This window comes from Zalophus californianus, chromosome 4, assembly GCF_009762305.2.
Source record: "Zalophus californianus isolate mZalCal1 chromosome 4, mZalCal1.pri.v2, whole genome shotgun sequence".
Classification (NCBI taxonomy): domain Eukaryota; kingdom Metazoa; phylum Chordata; class Mammalia; order Carnivora; family Otariidae; genus Zalophus; species Zalophus californianus.
The window spans coordinates 181,930,046-181,953,109 of record NC_045598.1 but is presented as its reverse complement, the minus strand read 5'-3'; the positions used below and the strand labels follow the sequence as shown (position 1 = coordinate 181,953,109).

General features: G+C 41.9%; 1 protein-coding gene across 1 annotated transcript in view; it reads left to right on the top strand.

Annotated features, from left to right (window-relative positions):
- The window catches only part of TMEM71 (transmembrane protein 71), a 36,484-nt gene extending 14,744 nt beyond the window's left edge, over window positions 1-21,740 (top strand). Inside the window, 5 exon segments of the mRNA XM_035727421.1 lie at window positions 8,644-8,719; window positions 12,143-12,204; window positions 12,306-12,366; window positions 19,119-19,396; window positions 21,239-21,740. Of these exon segments, the coding sequence (XP_035583314.1) occupies window positions 8,644-8,719; window positions 12,143-12,204; window positions 12,306-12,366; window positions 19,119-19,353 (434 nt within the window). The 3' untranslated portion in view covers window positions 19,354-19,396; window positions 21,239-21,740.
- Window positions 21,741-23,064: the final 1,324 nt, after the last annotated feature.

Below are 23,064 nucleotides of genomic sequence, written 5' to 3'. Positions count from 1 at the left end.
TTATAAAGCAATTGGACCACAGCAGTGCTGCACGAGTATGAGATATCTTGCTAAAATTCCCATGGTTTCCAAATATCTTCTAAATATAACAAATCAAACCACCCCCCTCCAAAATCAGTAATTAGGCAAACCGGGTGCACACAAGACTTTGAAATCCCTCATCTCTGCTGTCAACTGTAATCAAATCTTCCCCAGAATTCTTGTTTTCCGGATTTACCCAAGGCCCTGTGACTTTTATCAGCAATTTATTTTTCTCTGGAAATGTTGCCTCGTTAGAAGACTCAAGAAGAATTCAAAATTAAATTGTTCTGCTGTTTTCTCTCTGGGCAAGGGATGCAATCAAAACTTACTTCCCCTGACTTTCTCGTGCCTCGTTTTTGAGACTAAAAAGGATTTTTATTGGTTGCCTATTTTATCCTCAGCTCACCCCTTCTGCAGCTGTGTCTAGACACCTTCCTCATCAGCTGCAATTCATTTTTCAGCCATGGCATTTTGCAGCTCCCCAGACCCCCAGACTGCAGTTCGGGAGACATTCCCAGGGCCTGTGAGTCATACTGAAAGAAGATAAAGCATTCTTGCAGGGAGGACTGATTAGGACTGCCCACTCCACTTCTGCCAGTCCGAGGAAAGAAAGGCAGGACAACCTCAGGCAAAGCTTCCCAGCCTGAGGTCTGTGGTTTTCTCCAGAGCTAATGCCTCTCCTATAAATATCTTTGATGGCAGCATCTGTATGTGGCTTTGTGTTTCCCTCCACGGCAAACAGTAATGCCCATTTTATATGCAAGGATATGGAAATACGCTTAGAAGAAACACACCCTTTTAAAACAGAAGTAAGCTAGATTGAATTTAAATAAATTGGGAGAAACAGAATAGAATTAATATCTTCAAATGTAATACAAAAGAGCTGTTTGCTGAAATGTTATCTGCATTAGGATCCTCTCGTTTATTGTTAAGGTTGGAGACAAAAATTAAATGTCAGTTAGGGAAAGTGTACATTTGGGGACAAACCATGTCTTCCCACAGATGAAAATTCCTTGATCATTCTTTAATGTTAAGATTTTTTTTGTAGTTTCCTTCTTTAATGCCATCTCTTCTAGAAAATTCTGCATAATAGTCCAGTACCCCACATAGGACACATTTTTAGTTCATCCAGCTCCCAGCACAAAGCTCTAAGTTCTACAAGGCAGCAGAGCACAGGGACATTTTGATTACTCTCACATATCTCCCATCCACAGCTCTGCAGATTTTAGTTAAGCATCACTCTTCAAGAAATAATCAGCCATGAAAGTTCTCAGTTCTTTCTCACTTCCATGTGAATTTGACCGGATAGGCTTCTCTCTCTCTCTCTCTCTTTTTTTTAACAGATATAACTGATTTACAAAGAACTATACATATTTAATGTGTAAATTTGATGAGTTTGAACAGGTGCGAAACCTGTGGCACCATCACCACAATCAAGGCATTAGGAATATCCAACCACTCCAGAGTTTCCCTGTGTCCTTGTGTGTGTGTGTGTGTGTGTGTGTGTGTGTGTGTGTGTGTGTGTGTGTGTAGTAAGAACGATTAATATGAGATCTACCCTCTTAACAAATGTTGCAGAGCACAATGCAGTTGTTAAATATAACTACTATGTTATTTAGTGAATCTCTAGAACCTATTCATCTAGCGTAACTGAAATTTTATACCCATTGAACAGCAATCCCCCATTCCCCGCTCCCCAGCCCCTGGAAACCACCATTCTATTCTGTGTCTCTATGACTGACGGTTTTAGGTACCTCGTGTAAATGGAGTCATGCAATATTTTTCCTTCTGGGACTGGCTTATTTCACTTAGCATAACGTCCCCCAGGTTCATCCATGGCATTGCAAATGGCAGGATTTTCTTTATTCATTCATCTATTGATGAATGCTTGGGTTGTTTTGGGAGCGTGGCCATTGTGTATAGTGCTGCAGCGCACATGGTCCAGGACCTCCTCTGCAGCATGGTCATTACTGGATGATCCCTACGTTTCACTTTCTGCTGTTTCCTTTCTCTATGGCAACCAGCAGAGATGCTTCTGCAGACTGCGTTTTGTCAAGCGGCCGCAGGTTGTGGGTGGGATGGTGGGAGGGAGACTGCAAGGTTGGCAGAAATTCCCTGGTCCAAAAGCACCAGCTCATTTGCTCAGTATCCAGGCTGAGTGGGAGGGGAGCACCACATGCAGAGTCAGCCCACCAGCCTGGGCTAGGAGGTGACTCTTCCTGCTTAAAGCCTCAAACTCAAATCAGCTTGAGCCTCCATAAAGGTGAGCACTGACCCCTGTCTCTATGGCTGTGACTCTGTTACAGTGGCCCAAGCTGTTATAGCAGCTTCTCATGTCTCATCCTCCCTGCCCCCCTACCAGAACTCTCTCTTTATTAACATATCTTACCGAACGCTAACAATACATTCCGCATTATTGCTGGTGTCTGGGGCTGGGGCAGGTCAAGTGTACTTTTTTTCATGGTGCTTCTAGTCTCGCAAGGGAGGTGGATATTAAACAAAAATGACACAAATTACGTATTATATAGTATGTGTTTATATAATAATTATGACATCATAAATTATGATTTGCCCTATGAATGCGGAATGCAAGGTGTTTTGACAAGAGTAAGGGCAATCAGGAAGATATAGAAAATGTAGGAAAATACAGATGTTCTGTGCTTGTAAGTGCTTACCAGAGTTGCTGAAAGAGCACTAATGATCAACATTCCTTCTACACTTGGGTCTGCTCCCTCTGTGACAGGGTTTCACAACCTCAGCATTATTGACACTTGGGACTGGACAATCCCTCATTGTGAGGCTGCCTGTGCATTACAGGATGGTAACCGCATCCCTGGGTTCTATCCACTAGATGACAGTTGCAACTCACCCCCCCACACACACACACCAATTTGTAACAGCCAAAAACGTCTTCAGACATTGTCAAATATCCCTGGGGGCAGAAATCTCCTCCAGTTAAGAAGCACTGTTATATGAGGACCCCATGTATTTTGGGGGGTTCCACAGTCACTTCCAGGAGCTGGGAGTCTCTCATTGCTGAGCGAGCACTTCAACACAGAGCAGTCCCCACAGTACACTCGTGCTCCAAATTGCCTGGGAATATATCGTAGCAACTGAGTGTGACCCGTGAGACCCTTCATGACCGGACCCCTGTTTAGCAGTCCAGCCAAGATCACTTCCTAGGAGTGCCCACATTCACATGCTCCCCTATCTTGGCTCATAGGAGAACTCGCTCTTCAGGGGACACGCTCCCCCATGTTCTCGCATGGTTAATGTCTTTTCTTCTTTTCCTCCTCTTCACTCCCTTGTTCTCTTGCTCCTTCCCCCACTCCCCTCCTATTTATTCTGTCTCTGCCCTTCCGTCTTCCTGCTGTCTCCCCGGAAGAACTCCTACTCATCAAGTTTTCACTTAAGTACAATCTCATCTGTGAAGCCTGCCGGGATTCCCCTGATAGACTCAGACACTCCTTCCTAGACTCTCACTGGATGCCTTCTGCTGCCCTTCATGGTAGCAATGACCCCACACTGCATCGTAATTGTTGGCATGTATGTCTATCCCTCTCCAGACCACAGCCTCCTTGAATTAAAAAAAAAAAAAAGCTAAGATGTTTATTATATTTTATCCAGCATTTTAAGGTATTTTACAGAGGGAGAATGTCCTTCACAGCTATTGTCTTTCTCCCCCACCAGAACATAAGGCACATGAGGGCAGAGACATCATCTTCACAATTGTATCCTAGCAGCTGGGTCAACTTCTCATATAGAATCACATCCAGTAAATGTTTGCTGAATGAATGAATGAATGAATGAATGAATGAATGAGAAATAGAAGGACTTGGCTCTGCTATAGTTTGGTGCAATAAAGATGAGAGGCGGGGGCACCTGGATGAATCAGTCAATTGATTGTCAGACTCTTGATTTCAGCTCAGGTCATGATCTCAGGGTCCAGAGATCAAGCCCCGAGTCATGCTCCTCATTCAGCAGGGAGGCTGCTTGAGATTCTGTCTCTCTCTCTGCCCCTGTACCACCCAAAATAAATAAATAAATCTTTTAAAAAGAGAGGCTCATATACTCATCACACATCTCTCAAATCCATCTGTACAACCCCCAAAGCACTCGGGGATTAAGAGTGAGATATTCTATACGTGAGTCTTCTTCTATACATGAGTCTTAGGCTACTAGTTCATGATCAACAAAGCCACATAGATTTTACTATATACCAAAACCACATATTACTTTATCTACCTGAAAATGCCACAGAAGTGTGCATGTCCAGTGGCACCCTCACCCAGAGCCACTGCAGCACTCCACTGTCTGCAGCATCAATTCCAGACTCCTCTACCGGGAAGTCGGTGCCTCCTGTGACCCACCCTCAGTCGCACTTTCCAGCCTTATGTCCCACCGGGTGCCTTTGCTCTAACCACATTGGAATGGGCCTCCTTCACTACATTTTCATGCCTCTGGCCTTTGCTCATCTCTGCACTGAAGACTCTTTTCCTCTGGGCCCCTTCAAAGATGAGGACAAATTGAAATACCACCCGACCCGGAGACCCATCTCCCACTGGACTCCAAAAGCGTTGCAATGGGGATGACCTTTGGCTACTGCGCCTGGAGAGTCAGTGACCACACACCCACACACGCACACTGAACCCTTCTCCTTTTCCAGGAGGGGATTCTGACCGTTCCCTGACTGATGCCTGGGAGTCGGAGCAGCCGAATGCAGCCTCCTCCCCCAACCATGCGGCGTCTCTGACTTCAAGACAAAACTCCCACGACGGGCTTCTTCAGTCTCATGTGATGGCTTCTGAACATTTCCCGGGGAACATATTGGATCATGCGAGTGAGTTTTTTTTTTTTTTTTTTCCATCTTTGCCACACCCAAAGAACTCTTCCTTTCAGGGCCAAAGAATGAGTTAGAGATGACTAAGGTGCACTTGGGAACAGGGTCGGCCTGTGGGAGCAGGGGAGGACCCTGGCGCTGCAGTGGTGGGTGACGCATGCACAGAGGAGGTGCCTGCTTTCAGGGTGTCATCTTATAGACACCAGAAGGACTGGATTTGCAACATTTTATTTCTTTTTTAAAAACCCCGAAGACATTTGGCAAAATGTTAAGCTTTGCTAAAGCTGGGTGATACGTACACAGGTGTCTGTGATTTTATGTTTCATACTTAGCTGTGTGTGTGACATATTCTATAAGAAGAAAAAGAAAGGAAGGAAGACAGAAGCACCCTCTAGTGCAATGCCTCTGGCAAGGAGAAGTCGAAAGATATAAAGGTATTGGTATTTCCTGTCAAGAGTAAATCTGAAATAAATTCAACAAGCACGTTCTTCAATCTCCAGTTTGCCAACATCGGATTAATCATGTATGCGCACAGTGTGGCATCAAGGCTCTGTCCTCAGCTTGCCAAGGTTCAAAGCCCAGCCCCCACTTGTTAGCTGTAACTCAGAAGCAGTTCACCGAACTCTCTAAAACAGCATTTTCCTCTGTAAATGGAGATATCATAGTTCCTACCTGGTCATGACTAAAATAATTGGAGGAAAGCACTTAGCATCATGTGTCCTGTATCCTAAGTACTCAAAATATATGTGAGGTTATGATCACATAAGGCTGAGGTTAAAGAGAAAAAAAAAATCTTCTCTTTGTCTTCACAAAACCATGAATATGCACCTCACTGACCATCCTTCCTTTCCCAAAGGCCACTATCGCCCCAATCCATTTTGTTCCCAGGAAAGCTACCAGGTAAGTATTCAAGACTTTTATAGTTCTCTTCCAGGTGCTGGGCTGACAGAGAAAGCAACTTTTATTGTTTAGACAGTTTCCATATGATCCACAGCCACCTCCTTCAGGCATCCCACCCTGTTCTCTGGAGGGAGGGGGTTAAGTGACCCTTTTATGTGCTCCTCTAGCTTTCAAGGTTTCCCTCTCTTATGCCCATTTCCTGCACTGCTCTTGCATATTTATTTCTGTGTCTTGTCCACCAGGCTGTGAGCTACTTGAGGATGGGCAGTATGTCTCAGTCATCTGTGGGTTCCTACCTGCCCACGTAGCACCTGGTACAGAGCAGGTGTTCCAAAACTGGTGGGCAAATTAGGTGTGCTATCTCCATTTTACAGATAAGAATAATCAAGTTTAGACAGGTCAAGTAAGCCTTTGTACATGTGCTTTGCTGTGTCGTGTCTGGAATGTGTCTCCAGCCTTCTGTACCTGGAAGAAACTGACTCCTTCAAGGCCCAAATCAAAGAACGCCTCTGTGGGGTCTTGTCTGCCCCCTTCTTGGCTGGTGGAGGTAACACTTGCCTCTGCTTCCCTAGCCCTCTGAACGTATCTCTACTGAAAAGATTTTCCTCTTCTTCTTCTGGCTACGAAGCCCCAGGGGGACAAGTTCTACATCTGATTCTATTTTATCTCCTTCACATGTAGGTTGTGAGTGCACAGTCCAAGTGATGTTCTACCTGCTAAGGATATAGGCATGCCTGATATCATCTCTGTCAGTTAGGATATTTTGAGTTCCACTGGATGGAAACCCAACTCAGATGAAATTTATTGGTTAATTAATGAAAATTCCAGGCATAGATTTCAGATTTCTGTCAGTCTCTACTTCTTTTGTTTCTTGTCTTCTATGTCAGCTTTACTCTTTAAAAAAGCTATGATTACTTTATGGTGGTTCTTGGTGGCTTTGTGCCTGCAACTTCCCAGATTCTAGTCCAGCGGAAAGAGATTATAGCCTTCTCGAGTTATTACAAGAGGCCCAGTTTCAGTGGTTCTGGAAGGGTCCCATTTACATGGCAAAACCAATCACTTTGTCGATAAGTCTGTGAAGCTCCAAATGGCTAGAAGTGGATTGAATGCTGGGAGGGAACTCAGTCTCCAAGTGAACCATGCACTAAGAGAAGGGAGAGGTGGCTCCCCAGGGGCACCACCCCAGTGCCACCAAAGAACAGCAGATAGATCCTGACTATTTTCAGTGAGCTTGCAAGCAAGTGGGGAAATCTAGAGAAAGCAAACAGCAATTTTATTTATTTTTATTTATTTTTAATTTTATTATGTTACGTTAGTCACCATACAATACATCATTAGTTTTTGATGTGGTGATCCACGATCCATTGTTACAAACAGCAATTTTAATTCAGTATGTTAAGATTGCTGATGGAAATGCATGAGGGATAATGGGGGTACAGAGAAGGAGCAGCTGAGGGCCACAGGGGAGTTGAAGGAGTCAAGGAGGGCTTCTTGAAGGAAGTGACAGTTGAACTAAACCAAACTAGATACTAAGTAAATGGCTACTGATGCAATGAACTAGTGAATACCTTATATCAAATCACACAATCATATCTTTGTAGAATTTGAATTTAAACCAGTCTCTGTTCACTGTTCAAGTCTAACGATTTTAGCAGTTTGTCAAGCTGGACTTGTTTCTGTAAGGAAATATTTTCCAAATTCCACATCAAATCAGAGTCAGCTAAGAATACAAACACACTTTAGAAGGATGGTTGAGTGTTCAGCTGAACCCACAATAACTTACTGAATTCACAGTATACATGAAATACTGTACATTCGCAGTGACATCATTCACAACTGCTATATTTTGCATTGCCAATCTTCAGTACTCCACCCACATCATGGACTAAGTAGGTTTTGTTAGCTGACTCAATCTTCATTCATAGCAGAAATAGAAGAAATAAATACATTCACAGCACAGAGTCATTCCAAGTTTTAAACAACTGCTGCAAAATTGAGCTTTTGAATCATTTGGCAGAAATTAAGTTGAGGTCTGTTTATCCTTTCCTTTAGATCTTTATGTGATAGTCCTTAAGCCAGCTCTGATTTCTTTTAGGTGACTTGAGTAATACTCAGGTTCACGATTGGTTTAACTCCTATGATTATAATTGCTGTAGGATTTTGTGTCATTTCCACTGTGGCTCTATAACACTGAAATATTTTACCCATAGCAGAGTTTTGCAAGGACAAATAGTTCATAATATATGTTCTCTTTTTTGCCCTCTAGAGACACCCAGTATGCAAAGTTGCAATTCTCTTTCCCTGTCCCATTTTAGGCAAAACATTGTGTTCTGGCTAGACATGGTTTTTAAATCTTGGCTCTGACACCTCAGAGCTGAGTGACCTTGGGCAAATTTCATCATCTCTCAGTCTTGGTCTTTTCGCATGCAGAGCAATGACAGGGGTCCCTACCTCCCTCACAGTTTGTTGTGCTGATTCAATGAGGTATGAAGACTCTTTGTGAATTATAAGGCACTCTACAAATTTTAGGCATGATCCTCATCATCACCAGAATGAGATTTCTGACATTAACATATATTCCACAAAATCTTTCCCCAGCATTACAGTAGTAAAAGGCAAGCCCCAAACTGTTTATGTAGCATAATCATTTCTTAAAGACAGAAAAAATTTGTTATTTGCTAAAATTATCTAATGAATGAATCTGTACAACATTTGATAATTTTATCTTGTTACTTATGGCAAATTGCTTGAACTGACATCCATTTGAAAATGTGTTTTGTAGGGTTTCTTTGGTGTGTGAAAAAGAAATGTTATTACAATTTTGTTGTTCCAAGATTATCAGCAATGGTTTCTAATTCATTTATTTTTATTTTTCCTATTAGAAACCAGTTTGTGGCGAGAGGTCTCCTTTCCAGCAATTCTGCTGGCTGTGTGCTTCATCATCTGTGCATGTGCAAGGTAATTCAGATTTTATTTTCATACAGCAGTGTTTCATAATTAATAAAGCTGTAATTGATTGATAATTTCCTCACCTGATTTGACAATGCATTTTCAGTAGCTCCGTGGTTAAGATTTATTCATTTGCCTGTGCCCCTTAAGTGCCCCTTTTTCTATCACTTCCCCACTCTCATTATCTCACAAAGTGTACAAAAGACAATGGATCTTGCTAGGAATTGGATTTTATTATATATGGTCCTTCAATTAAATCCTCAGTGACTCCCTGCTACAGATAAAACCTGAGTAACCCTGCTTAGAGTTCAAGGGCACTTGAAGTCCCAGTAAGGGCATGTGGAGTCCCCACTTGCACTCCATTTTCTCATTACATTGTTATATCCTAACATAAAATATGTGTTCCAGGGAAGCCCACTCAGCATCTCAGATCACATAATGCTCTTGCCTGAATATAGGCATGTTTCTGTTCTACCCTCTGTCCAGCATGCCATGCTTGTTCTTTTCTTGCCCAAGTCTCTGGGGCAATGGTCAAGTCCCTTCTATCCTATATGCACTCATGCCTCAGGGCCTTTGCACTTGCTCTTTATTCTGCCTCGTACAGCCTTCTCTAGAAAGCCTCATAACATGTGTCCTTACTTCTTTCTGGAATGTGTTCAAATGTCACATCATCAGAGAGACCTTCCCTGACAACCCTGTATACCTGTAAATAGCATACCACTCTCTACCATACACGCCTAGCTTTACTTTTCTTCAGAGCTCTTATTACCACATGACTTATTATATGTTCACTTGTTTAAATGTTAATGATCTCTCTCTCCCTGCAGGAATGTGAGCTCCATGAGAGTGGAGACATTGTGCATCTCGTTCACATCTGTATCCCCAGTGCCAGGGGCTCATCAGTATTTGTTGAATCAATGAAGCAGGGATAAATGGTTCAGACCTGGGGTTTTGGGGTGCTTGAACTCTGATAAGCAAGTGTTGCTTGCTCTCAAGTCCCACCTCTTGAGGGCCAAATACCTCACATCACTTGGGAGAGTTGTGCTTTTAAATACAAAGTCCTGGATCTCAACCCTTGAGATACTAATTTAGATCTAGTGTATTCTAAAACAAGCATCCCAGATAATTAAGAGTTTTAAGTAGTATTAAGTATTTTTAGATCACAATGGGACCCAAAGAACAAAAAGTGGGGGAGGTCCTGTGGTTAAAAATAAGTTTGCAAAACTCTGCATTGTCTACCCCAAGTCAGAGAATCATATGTGCATTAGCATAATATAGGCCCAGTGAAATAACATAGTGAAGAAACATGATTAGCTTTATTTAACTTAGTGTTTCCCAACTGTAGTTGATCATGGAAACTTTTATTTCATGGGACTAATTAATGAAATGTTCCTCTTAGGTTAATTCCTGTAGACACTACTCCCCCCCCCAAACTAAGAAAGGGCTTAACTCCCCATCCATGGAGTGTGAGTTGCATTTAGAAACTTGCCTGCAAAAAACAGAGCATGGAAAAGGGGAAAAAAGGAAATTCACAGCCGAAAAACCTGGCAAATATGACCTCAGATGCTCAGATGGTCAAGGTGAACATCAACAGGGTTAAGTTATACTGATACCTTGTACCCTTGATACAATGTAATGGCACTTTGCCTCTGTGGGCTTACAGACCCCAGTCTAACCAGAGAAAAACTTAAATTGAGGATGCTCTATAGATTATCTGACCAGGACTCCTCAAAACTGTCAAGGTCATCAAAACCAAGGAGAGTCTGAGAAATTGTCACAGCCCAGAGGAACCTAAGGAGACATGACTGAATGTCATGAGGCATCCTGGATGGCTTCGTGGAACATGGATAAATTAGGGAAAAACTGTAAAGTCCAAAAGTCATGTGGAGTTGAATGTGAAGTACCAATGTTGGTTCCTTCATTATGACAGTATGCCATAGTAGTGTAAGATGCTAATCCTCAGGAAAGCTCGGTGAGGGGTAAATGAGAACACTTTGTGCTATTTTTGCAACTTCTCCATAACCCTAAAGTTATTCAAAAATTTTAAAAAAGATTATTTAAGAGATTGGTTAAGAGAAAAATTATTGATATGTGTAATAGCATGGATGAATCTGACACAAGAGTCTATATGATTACAGATACATGTAAAATTCAAGAAAAGGCAAAATGAATCCATTATTATAGCTATAAGAATAATGGTTAATGGGGTGCCTGGGTGGCTTAGTCAGTTAAGCATCTGATTCTTTATTTCGGCTCAGGTCATGATCTCCGTGTTGTGAGATTGAGCCCCGCATGGGCTTCCGCACTGGTCACGAAGCCTACTTAAGGTTCTGTCTCTTCCTCTTCCTCTGCCCTTCCCAACCCCCTCTCTGTCTCTCTTTAAAAAAAAAAAAAGAATAATGGTTAATTCTGGGGAAAAGAGTAGGAAGGATGGCAAAGGAAATGTTAGAACTGCTGGAAATATTCTATATCTTGATCTGGGTAGGGAATACAGGAGTTCAGGTTTTTTTTTAAAAAAAAATCCAAATGTGCAATTTAAATGCATACAAAGAGATGTTTAAAAGGGTATTCATCAACATTTATTAATGGCTGCTTTAGGCCAATGGAGTCTTTTGGTGATATTTTCCTTTCCCTTCTGTATTTATTTATAATTTCTTTCAGTGATTCATGTTTTGAAAATAAAAACAATAAGGAAATTATTCTTTTAAAAAAATGATCCACCCTGTGGGACACCTGGGTGGCTCAGTTGGTTAAGCGTCTGCCTTAGGCTCAGATCCCGATCCCAGGGTCCTGGGATCAAGTCCCACATTGGGCTCCTTACTCAGCAGGGAGCCTGCTTCTCCCTCTGCCTGCCACTCCCCCTGCTTGTGCGTGCCCTCTCAATCTCTCTGACAAATAAATAAATAAAATCTTAAAAAGAAATTCCACCCTGTGAAACAATACCCATCAGATTGGTAAAAACCCAAAATTTTAACACACTTTTGGGCAAGGTTGTAAAGCAGTGGGCATATGGATTTTCTCCTTTGTTTCTTCTAGACATTTGATACTTTTGTGGTTACATTTCAGAACTATGACTCATTTTGAGTTACATAGTTAAATTTTGTGTTGAGGTGTGATGAATATGAGGTGTTACGTTCATTCTTTGGCATGTGGGTATACAACTGTTTCAACACCATTGCTGAGAAGGCTATCCTTCTCCATCAGACTGATTTTGCTCCTCTGATAAGACTCAGCTAACTCTATCCATATGGGTTCACTTCTGGTCTCTCCATTCTCTGCCATTAACCTCCATGTCTATCCTTTGGCCAATGCCACACTATATTATTGTAGTTATAGTAATTCTTAAAGTAAATCATAAGCCTTTAGTTAGTCTAAAAGAATGTTGGAAATGCATAATTAGTTTGCTAAACCTGAGAAATCCTGTTGTTTCAGATGGTTTCTGGGAGGAATAATAGCCAGTGTCTTCACATGCTCGTTGATGATAACTATTGCCTGTAAGTAACCACTTCTCAAATTATTCCTCTGATCCCTGTATTTTATTCCAATTCTGGTCCTTTAAAAATAATTCTTAAATATTTTCTCTTTCTTATCCAAGACACTGTCAAGTCATTATTTCTTGGCCTTGCCAGCCATGTCAAATCCACCACCTATGCTCAGTAAGTATTGACTGGATGGAGATGACTATAATCTGTTCTCGAGAATGCTTTTTGCTGAGTGATAGATGGCAATGACTACATACAGGGAAGGTCCTGATCATTTGCCCTAAAGAATACTTATTGTTCATGCTAAAATCTAATAGCATTATCATCCTGTCTCTTAAATTCCTACAAATTCCTCAAAATAGAGAATTAAGCTTTGAGGTGGTAGGACTTAATAAATAACATGAATTTAAAAATTTTAAATTGTTTCAAAGTGCTTTTATAGATTCATAGCACTGCCCTTTATAAATACCTCCTACTGAGAGGCCTTTATCTTATAGTTTCCCAAATAGCTGGCAAACTGCCCATGAAATGGTCTCCGTTAACAAAGTGTGGTTTCTCTGCTATCTCTCACTCACTTAACGATCCCCCTGTGTGCTGACTGCCATGGCTCATCATATTTCAAAGGGTTACTGGGGTCTGGGTGAGATGCTCACAGAATTTCAAACAGTCTGCAAAACACCATATCCCATCACAAGATGGATTGTGTTAATTACCTTCTCTTCAATATGGCTGCCAGAGGCCAGCTCCCATAGCTTGGAGACAGATGGATGTCTGTAATTCAAATTAGTTTACTGGCCTTTGCTCTTGACATGATGTTGCCCTATTTATGAAATCATTGTGTTAATTCTGAAATCACAATGGGACTTAGGGAAGATTGATTTTGTTTAGGACTCTAGCCAATATTGATTTCCTGACACTCTGAGTGATATTTCCTTTTGTTTCCTGGCATTCCAGTTTTCTGGGGGGCAGGCATTGGATATAGCTAAGATTTGTTTAACCTCATAGTTAGAAGAAAAGTGGGTCCTGAGGCCACCCAAGAAATTCTTACTCTTTGGGCCTTGTATAATAATGACATGAACTCCTCTAAGATACTCACTTCCTTTTCTCTCTGGCTGCAGGTCACTCTCTAGGTCTGCGGAGACTTAGGAGTGCACCTTGCCTGGCGCTGATGACAGATTCACATGCACACTCAGTTTTCTGGGCTGAGATGTCACACTCTTCAGGACTGGACTAAGCAACAATGTCTAAAGGGCAGATTTTCACACAAAGCCATTTTGTAACTCAACTTTCAGAAGTAAAAACATTGTCATTGCTTGTCAGATGGTGCAAATTGTTCAAATCCCTTCTTTTTGGGTTTTAAGATGAACTTGTACAATTAATCAGAAAGACAGGTATCACCTTGTTAAGAACTCTGTAATGAGAGCAGAGTTTTTCAATGCATGGCATGGGGGCATCTGCTCTAGAACCAACTGGAGAGCTTCTACCATGATTTCAGCTCTTCTGAATCCAAATTTCCAAGGGGCCTTCATTTTTAACAACCTCTCTAGGTAATTCTTTGCACATTAACTGTGAGAACCTTGGAAAGATGGTTAGTAAAATCTTTACCCCTTGATTTCTAAAGTGGCATCACTTAACCTACTAAATCTTTGTTGAGAACTTACAATACATTCTATGCTATAGTGAATGTCCAGTTCCGCTCAACAGAAATTTATGCTCTCTCCTAATGGTCAGACATTGCCTCTAGGTGCCAAGGTTGCCATGCCAAGGCCTTGAGATTTCAGAGTCTAAAGAGATATGTAAAGGGCAAGGTGAAGTCGCATTTAGTATGGTAAGTGTAAGTACAGAGTTAGCACAGAGGCTAGGGGAACACCAGGAGGGAGGTTTTGCCAGACTGGGAGAGATGGGGGCATGTGAGAAGGGAAGGCTTCTTTGAATGCCAATATCTGACCTGTAGGGGAAAGTGTCATCTGTTGCTTTCAGAGCACTTCCCCCTGTTCTGAGCTCCTTGTTTGTTCTCTCCTAAAATAAATTAGATCAGGATTAGGATGATATTTCTATCCTATACACTCTCATCTACAGCCTCAATAAGATCCCTCCTTTAATTATTTATATACATACTTACCTTGTTCTTCTCTTGTTTCCTCTATTTTTGTCCCGTTTGCTGCCACCTCCCCCGCTTCTTGTACACATACTGTTGCATTTAAGACCTGTGAAAACAAGGACTATTGACTTCATTCTTGTATCCATCTCAATGTCTTGAGAATAGTGGATATGCCATGAATATTCATTAATTTGAATGTATTTGCTGCATCATCTCTTAAAATACTTCCTTTATAACCAAGAGCTCTGTGTCTGTATATTAAAGATTTTGCAACCCTCTCCCTCACACATAAACATATCCAGAAGCTAATAAGCCAAAGACATGGTTATTAACATCTAGAGGCAAGGATGACTCATGATGCTCCTCTAGCAATCAAGGATGAAAATCTAAGGGGGTGGAATGCAAGCACTTAATTCAACTCAACAAACATTAATGGAGCAGCCGTCCCACGCCTGTCCTGCACTGAGCATTGTAGATTAGATTAGATTAGGGGTCTATTCTTTCACACTTTATACTTCTCAAGTCCATCTCTTTTCATCCCATGATGCAATTTTCATTCAACCACCTTCTTTGTTCAGTTTAAAGCCTATGAGTTTGGGGACTGTCTATATGGCTCACCACTGGCCCAAGTGTCTCTTTCAAATGAAGGTCATCACAGGTATCCCATGTTACCAATTATGTGTTAGCATCAGCAGGGTGCATTTTGCACATTTATGACTTCATAGTAAGGTAAAATCTGTTCCCTCTGCTCTTGCATGTTGGAATGTGTGTCTCTATAGTTGGTGAATGAATGAATAAACTTTAGGGAGTAGAAATATGGGGAAAACCCTGTAAGGATTTCTGTTCTAGAGGAAGTGGTGCAGGTGGGGAAAGAAAACAATAGAAAATAGTGGTTAACTAAGTACCAAGCTGGGATAAAAATAAAAGTTACTCCAAGTTGAGGCTCCACTCTTCTTACTTATGATTACTCAAGCTAGTGTGTGTGTGTGTGTGTGTGTGTGTGTGTGTGTGTGTGTGTGTGCATGCGTGCACAGTGATTGCAGTAGTTATGATATTTCCTGTCTATGTGGATGAATCATGCATTTCTTTTCTTTTATCTCTGATCTACGTTTGCCAAAATTTGACAACCATTTAGGAGTGTCTCTGATGAATGCCTTCAATCTGAATATCCAGAAATTGTCTGATTTGCAGTCTGCTTGGAATCAACTGCTTTATTGGAGGGGAGTGAGGAACTGGATAATTGAGAAAAAACATTTTTATTTAGTTATGTGTTTTTTTAAAAAAATCTAATTTTTGCCCTCATAATTGTAATATGCTCATGAAAATAATATTAATTTGTCTCCTTTACAAACACTAGCAGTTGAAAGGGAACAGAATTGGAACTGTGATAGAGAACCAACCACCTGGGTAGATGTTTTCTTTTTTTTTTTCCTTAAATGTTTTTATTGTTATGTTAACTGGGTAGATGTTTTCAAACATTAATTTTCATTTAGAGAATTCTATGAGGCACTTGTAACAATGCAGATTCTTGGGCCTGCCAGCAAACACCTCTCCCTTACTGAACTGCTTTAATTGAATAATGTAAACAAGTTTCTATAATCAATACCAACTTGAAAGTAAATAAATCGCAGTTTGCACATAAAATACAATGTGGAAAAAAATTCATCATCCTCCCCAAAGAGCAGCTGGATGTGGGTTGGTGTCAGCAGATGCAGGTTAATGGAAAATGGGCAAGAGAGAGCCTTTCTTTGGGACAGCACATTCTTCTTTTGAACCATTTTCTTTACAAAGTTTTCAGCCTTCTTGGGGCTCATGATTGCCTTTCACTTAAGTGCAATTAAAATAAAGATATAAGAGAAAAAAATCTTTAAGGGCCAAAAAAAAAGAAAAACACCAGAGTGCCTTGAAATGCATAAAAATGGCACAGTCACCCAGCCGGCTGAAGGGTTATAGAAGACGCTCCCTATCATTGCTCTTGCTTGGAATATGTCCCTGAAGGAAATGTAGCCTGCAATTCAATGTTGTTCTGTATGATATTCCCCAGCTGGACACCTGTGTGGAGAAAATTGTCTTTGCTTAAAATGGTAATATCAAAATATCACTCTTTATGTTATTTGTATTTAGTTAATTTCATTTGAAAAAAGTACTATACTAGTAAATAAATGAATTCATCAGCAAATTATATCTATGTATCTGTCATCTATCTATCTATCTATCTATCTATCTATCTATCTATCTATCTATCTATCTATCTATCATCTACCATCTATCATCTACCTATCATCTATCTCATAAGAGCAATCATGGTGGCAAGTCATTAATTGAACACTGTATTAGTTTGCTATAGCTGTTGTAACAAATTATCACAAACTGGTGGCTTAAAATGACACAGATTTATTGTTTTATATCTCTGGAGTCTATAATCACGGTGTTGGCAGCACTGTTTTCCTTCTGGGGGCTTCAGGGAAGAATCTGTTTCCTTGCCAGTTTCAGCTTCTGCTGGCAAGGTGGCTCCTTCCTCCAGCTTCAAAGCACACAACTTGCTTCCAGCATCACATCACCTTCTCTTCTTCTGCAGTGAAATCTCTCTCCACCTCTCTCTCAAAGGACACATGTATTCGTCTATAATTATGATTCCCCCCGGAACATCAAAGACTATGTGCATAGAATAGGGCACACGGGAAGAGCAGGGAGGACTGGAGTGTCAATTACCCTCACCCCTAGAAATGATTGGAGGATTACTGGCGAGTTAATTAGTATTCTGGAAAGAGCACATTAGAGTATCCTGGAGGATCCTGTGGCAATGGCCAAGAGATATAAGGCAAATAAACTGAAAAAAGAAATGAAAAAAAAATGGGGAAAACCCAAGAAATTGTATCATTAATGTCTATGTTGAAAAGTGATAACAGCCTACTTACAGGAGATTTCAAGATTTTTTAGAGATATATTACTTAGGATATGTGGAAGTATTGGAAATGTGCTGGCAATATGAAGAGACTTGACTGATTCTTAAAATAATAGTGATTAAAAATGTATAATTCAATATTTTATAGTTTCTTTAATAAAGTCAAAAGTATTTAAAAAAATAAAGGACACGTGTATTTACATTTCAGTTCCACTCTGATCGTCCAGGGTAATCTTCCCATCCCAAAAGCCTTAACATAATCCGGGCTGCAAATCCCTCTTGCTCGCTCTAGAAGGTAATACTCACAGGTTTCAGCGATTAGGACCTAGATGTCTTCAGGGACCATTAGTCAGCCTGCCACTATCTTCAGCTTGGGATAGATTTGCACAATGATTTAGTAGATCTGGGTTGTGTCCCATACATTTGTCCTTTTAACAGGTGGGGAAACTGATCAGAAGGTGGTCCCAAACCACATTCGTGGCGTGCTTTGAAGAGGGATTTAATGGGGAGCTAACTGCATAGAGAGCCTTTCATTTTGATGCTCTATCAGGAGAGCACGCCTTGAGAATTGCTTGTTTCCTATGTTCCTGTGTTGTGTACACGTTTATACAGGGTCACTGTATTTACATGATTTCAAAGTTAGATGAGGAAGTAAAAATAATTAGGGTGCCTGGGTGGCTCAGTCAGTTAAGCGTCTGCCTTCGGCTCAGGTCGTGATCTTGGGGTCCTGGGATCGAGCCCCGCATCCTGCTCCTTGCTCAGCAGGGAGTCTGCTTGTCCTTCTCCCTCTGCCCTGCTTGTGTTCTTTCTCTCTCTCTCTCTCTCTCTCTCTCAAATGGATAATAAAAAATAAAATCTTTTTTAAAAAAGAAATAAAAATAATAGTTTATAATTATGTCAATTTTATTTTTTCCAGGACCTTTCCTCTCTAATTATATAAGATTCCTATCACTGCTGTAACAAGTTACCACAGACTTGACGATTTTAAAACTAAACAAATTTATTATCTTACAGTTCTGAAGGTCTGATGCCCCAAAAATGAGTTGTAGGAGTCTACAGTCAAGATGTCAGCAGGCTGTGTTCCTTCTGGAGGCTCCAGAGAAACCCCAATTCCTTGCTCTTCCAAATTCTGGAGGCTGCCTACATTCCTTGGCCCTCAGGCCCTTCCTCCTCCTTCAAAACACATCCTTCTGCTTCTGCTGTCACATCCCTTTTTCTGACTTCGGCCTTCCTGCCTCTTTCTTATGAGGATTTTTGTGATTATATTGAGCCCACCCAGATAATCCAGGATAATTTCTCCATTTTAAGATCCCTAACTTAATCACATCTGTAAAGTCCCTCCACCATGAAGGTAACATTAACAGGTTCAAAGTACAGTTGCTACTGAATTCATATCGCTTCTGCAAAAATCCTAAGACAAACCATTGTAAGTCAGGACCAGTCTGTATATACATCAATATATATCTAGATCTACATCTCGATCCATCTAGATCTACATCTCTCTCCCTCTCTCTATCAATCATACATCCTATTGGTTCGTTCTATCTATCATCTATCATCTATCTATCTATCTATCTATCTATCTATCTATCATACATCCTATTGGTTTACTAGCAGGTATTAAAACCACCATTTTATAGCTAAGCTTAGAGAGGTTTGATAACTTTCCCAAGCACAAAGAAGGCCAAGTAGGAGGTCTAGATATCACACCCAGGTTTGTGTGACCCCTCAGTCCTTGCTCTCCTCACTATTGATTACTGCTGGAAAAATGACAAGAGAAGGGCATGGCACCTTGAAGATCAAATACTGCCCTAGTCATTCTCTCCAGAAGTACTAACTCCAGAGAAAGCTTTCCATGAGGCAAGAGCTTAAGTGAAAAGAGTCAAACTGTGACCTTTACCTTCTTTCTTGTACCTTAAGATTCTCAAATCTAGTTTGTCGGAGATTTTACATGAATGCGATGTCACAGGAGAGAGAAATCACCCAGCGCTGCCTGGTCTGCTTGAGGACCTCTACCTGTAGGGGCTTCTATTGCCATACCCAGCTCATGGAAAGACCTGCCATTTTGATGGAGCATCTACTATGTGCTAGATGTTGTATCTGCCTTATCTATAATTCCCTCCACGGTCCTGCCAAGGATTACTTCATATTGTAGCTGCTGTAACAGGCAAACCCACGTAATGCCTGATGTGGACGAGGTAGGTCTCCATTATCTTTTAAACATGCCATTGGCCCCCAAAATCTCCCACTTAATTGCCTTGGGCTGGGAAGTGACATGTCCCTTCCCTTACACTCTACAAATAAGGATTAGGGTCACACAACTATGTGGGGAAAGCCGGGAAACGTAGGGGAGCATGTGGATATTTGGTGAGCTCTAGCAGAGTCTGACACAGTCACATTTTAAAGATGAGGAATGGTGGATCTCAGAATGCATCATGCTGTCGTCGCACAACTCATAATTGGTGAAGCCCGGATTCTACTCAGGTCATTAAAACTCCAGTGCCATTTCCCCTCAGTGCTTCCCCAAGTAAAATCTACTGTAGTTACTTCAAAACAACTCAGATGCAAAATGATCTGCCTGTGCCGCAGGGGATGCCAACCACCCCCCATCCTCCCCAAAAGGAATCCCTCTATTGCTCATGCAATACAGCAGAGCAGACACCTGCTAACTTGGCATACTCTGCATCAATGCCACATTTCCCTACCAGGCCTTGATGAAGGCCTGATCATGTATTTTTAAAAAAATCTATCCCACTGTGATGGCTGTATCCCCTCCATCTGTCCCATGCTGGGTGAAATGGGCTACAGCTGCAAGCTACACCTGCCATGGAGCCAGACGGGGTACCTAGGGGGTGGGCAGCAATTTAGCAGGTGGATACGAAAAGCTGGCAACCACTTTGCAAAAATTTTTTTATCCTTTTGTAGCCTTAAAAGAAATAAAAACAAAGAAAATGCAATACAGGAGTGTGTGTGTTGGGGGGGAGGGCGGTTGGGACAAAGGCTGGTGCCTCAGGACTTTTATTTTCAATGCAAAATGTCCTTTTTCATTTGCATTGTGGAGAGAGAAGGTGGCCCATCCTCCACCCCAACCCAAATTGAGATGGCACACTTTTGCGTGGGTGAAACTCAAGCTGAGTCTGCAAGGGATCTGCTGTGGGCAAGGGGACAGAGCTGAAGCTCAGTGCTAACAGCTCCAGTGCTTCCTCTCGCCTTTCTCCTTCTCCTTTTTAGCGAAAGGAAAAATCTAGAAGCATATCCTAGAGCCTTCCACCTTCCCATCTTCCTGGTTTCTTTGTCTGCAGAATCATAGCCTTTGAACGCTAACTAGCACTAGTACAACATGATATTTGGGCTGGAGGAAGACCAGAGCTGGGGCTGGGCTCTGTTGTGTCACTTTGGACAAGGTATTTCATCTTTCTGAGCCTTAATTTTCCCACCCATAAAATGGGATAAAATTATTACCTAATTCACAGCATTTTTTTTTTTTTGAGTAGTAAATGAGTCCACATGCAAAGTATGTAAAGCTTAATACAGTGCTAGATACATGTAAGCTCTTCCAAAGTGGAGCCATCAATATTATTACTACTAATAGCAGTAACAGTAGTAGTACTAAAAGTCGTTTTTCTAACTTCCTGGACCATGTGAATTTTTCGGTGATGAGGTAAGGTGGTAGACTGAAGAGGTAAGCCCTGGTCTGAGGCAAAGGCTGAGCCAGTCTGGCTGAATAAAAACTCCTTCCAGTGGTTAATGCCAGGCAGAGGAGTGGAAAGACGACATGAGTTTTGAAGTCAGACAGACAGAGTGTGACTTAGCTTCTCTGCCATTTATAGCTTTGTGATACTGGGCCTGTCCCTCAGCCTCTCTGAAGCTCATCCATACAACAGACCTGAGTCCAGGTCTTGTGGTTCTCTCTCAGGTGGCGGGGACTATCACTTTACTGTCATGGAGAAGACCAAGCAAGAGAAAGTGAACTTAAACAGTGGCATGAGAAAGGAGTCACTTTCATGAAGTGACTAATTTGATTTTCCTTTATTTTGAAGGTGATTCACCATCGTTTTGTTTAAACAAAAATAAGAACGTCCAAATAAACAAGAGAGAACGTTACCCATAATCCCTCAACACAGAGACAGCCACTGCCAACATCTTGGTGTTTATCCAAGAAAACTGTCTTGGTTGCAAGGTTGATGAGATATGAAAACAAGCCACCCAGTGAGAAGGACTTGGGGCATGGAAACAGCCACCATCTGGGGTCAAACGTGCGGCCATTGTCCTGTTGGAAGCAGAGGGCTTGGCAGATGACAGGCCCAGCCCCCTGCTATGATTTATGGAAAGGGCAGCCATCAGCTGTCACTCTGTAGGAAAGTCACCTGACTCCCCACCCCCAGTGTGGCGTTGAAGATGGCCACAAAAAAGTTAGTTTTAAAGACGCTTTATCAAAAAGGAAGCAGGACATAAACTAAAATCTAGTGTATCGGTTCATCACTGTGCCCTCCCCTCCCCCTTCCTGCCTCCTACCCTTCCTTCCCTCCTCCCTCTCCTCTGTCCCTCCCTCCTCCCCTTCCCTTTTCCCCTTCTTTCCCGTCGTCCTCCCCCCCCCTCCCCGTCCCACCGGTCCTTCCTTCCGTCTTGTTTTTTTTTTTTTTCTCTCAGCTCCTGTGTTAGTTCTGAGCTCCGTGAAGCCCAGGGTTTATAGTCTAATGAGTGATGTAGGCAAGGAGGCAGTGACACCAGTGTGATGAGCAGTAAGACAGAGGTGACTCCAGGTAGCCACAGAGACCTCCTTAGGGAGCGTGTGGTGCTCCCACCTCTGCCTGGATTACAAAGAGACAAACAGAAAACCTTCCCTGGTGTCCTCAGTACTCCATTGCACAGCATTCTGCCCACTGGGAGAGAGCTGGTGACCATCTTTCCCCATGACTACAAGCCCCAGGAGGTCAGAGACAACTTCCATCCCCAGCGCCCAGGCAGTGCCAGCTGGGGAGATGCCCCCCCAAACACTGACGAGACAGATGCTGTTGAAAGAAGGTACAAGCTGAGGGGTGTTTCTTATGACTTCTATTGTCTTATTCTGCCTCATACCCCTTCTTCCCCTCTTTCAAAGACCCCTCCCTCAATCTGTGGGTTTTGGGAGGGCTATGATCTCAAACCCAGACCACACACCCTGGGGAGCATGGAGGCATGGGGCACAGCTTGGCCAATCTCTTTCTCTCAGGGACAGGGATGATTAGAGGAGGGGCTGGAGCTAGCCTGGGGCCCGGGCGGCACTCCGCCTGCCACCAGCTCCCCCCACAGCCTGGTTGTCCAGTGCTTTTTCTGGAAGCCTCTGAGGGGAATCAGTGTCTTTCCAATAGATCCTTCCTTCTACCTGAAGTTAGTCGGAATACATTTGTCCTGCCTGCTAGAAAAAATAATCTAATATATGTTTTTTTCCTTTAAAATTTTTAATTGAGGTGAAAGTCACGTAACATAAAATTAAAGTGCATAAAAATATAAAATAACATAAAAAATAAAGTGGCATTTAGTGCAATCACAGTGTTGTGCAGTTACCACCTCTATCAAGCTCCAAAATATTTTCACTACCCCGAAGGGACACCCTGTAGCCACTGAGTAGTCAGTCCCCGTGCCCCCTCCCCCAGCGCCTGGCAACCACTGGTCTGCTTTCTGTCTACGGATTTACCTTTTCTGGATATTTTATATAAATTGAATCATACAGTACCTGACATTGTGTGTCTGGTTTCTTCTACTTAGCATGATGTTTTTAAGGTTTATCTACATTCGTTCCTTTTATGGCTGAATAATATGCCATTGTATGGATACACCACTTTTGTTCCTCCATTCGTTCACTGATGGGCATTCCCCTTGTTTC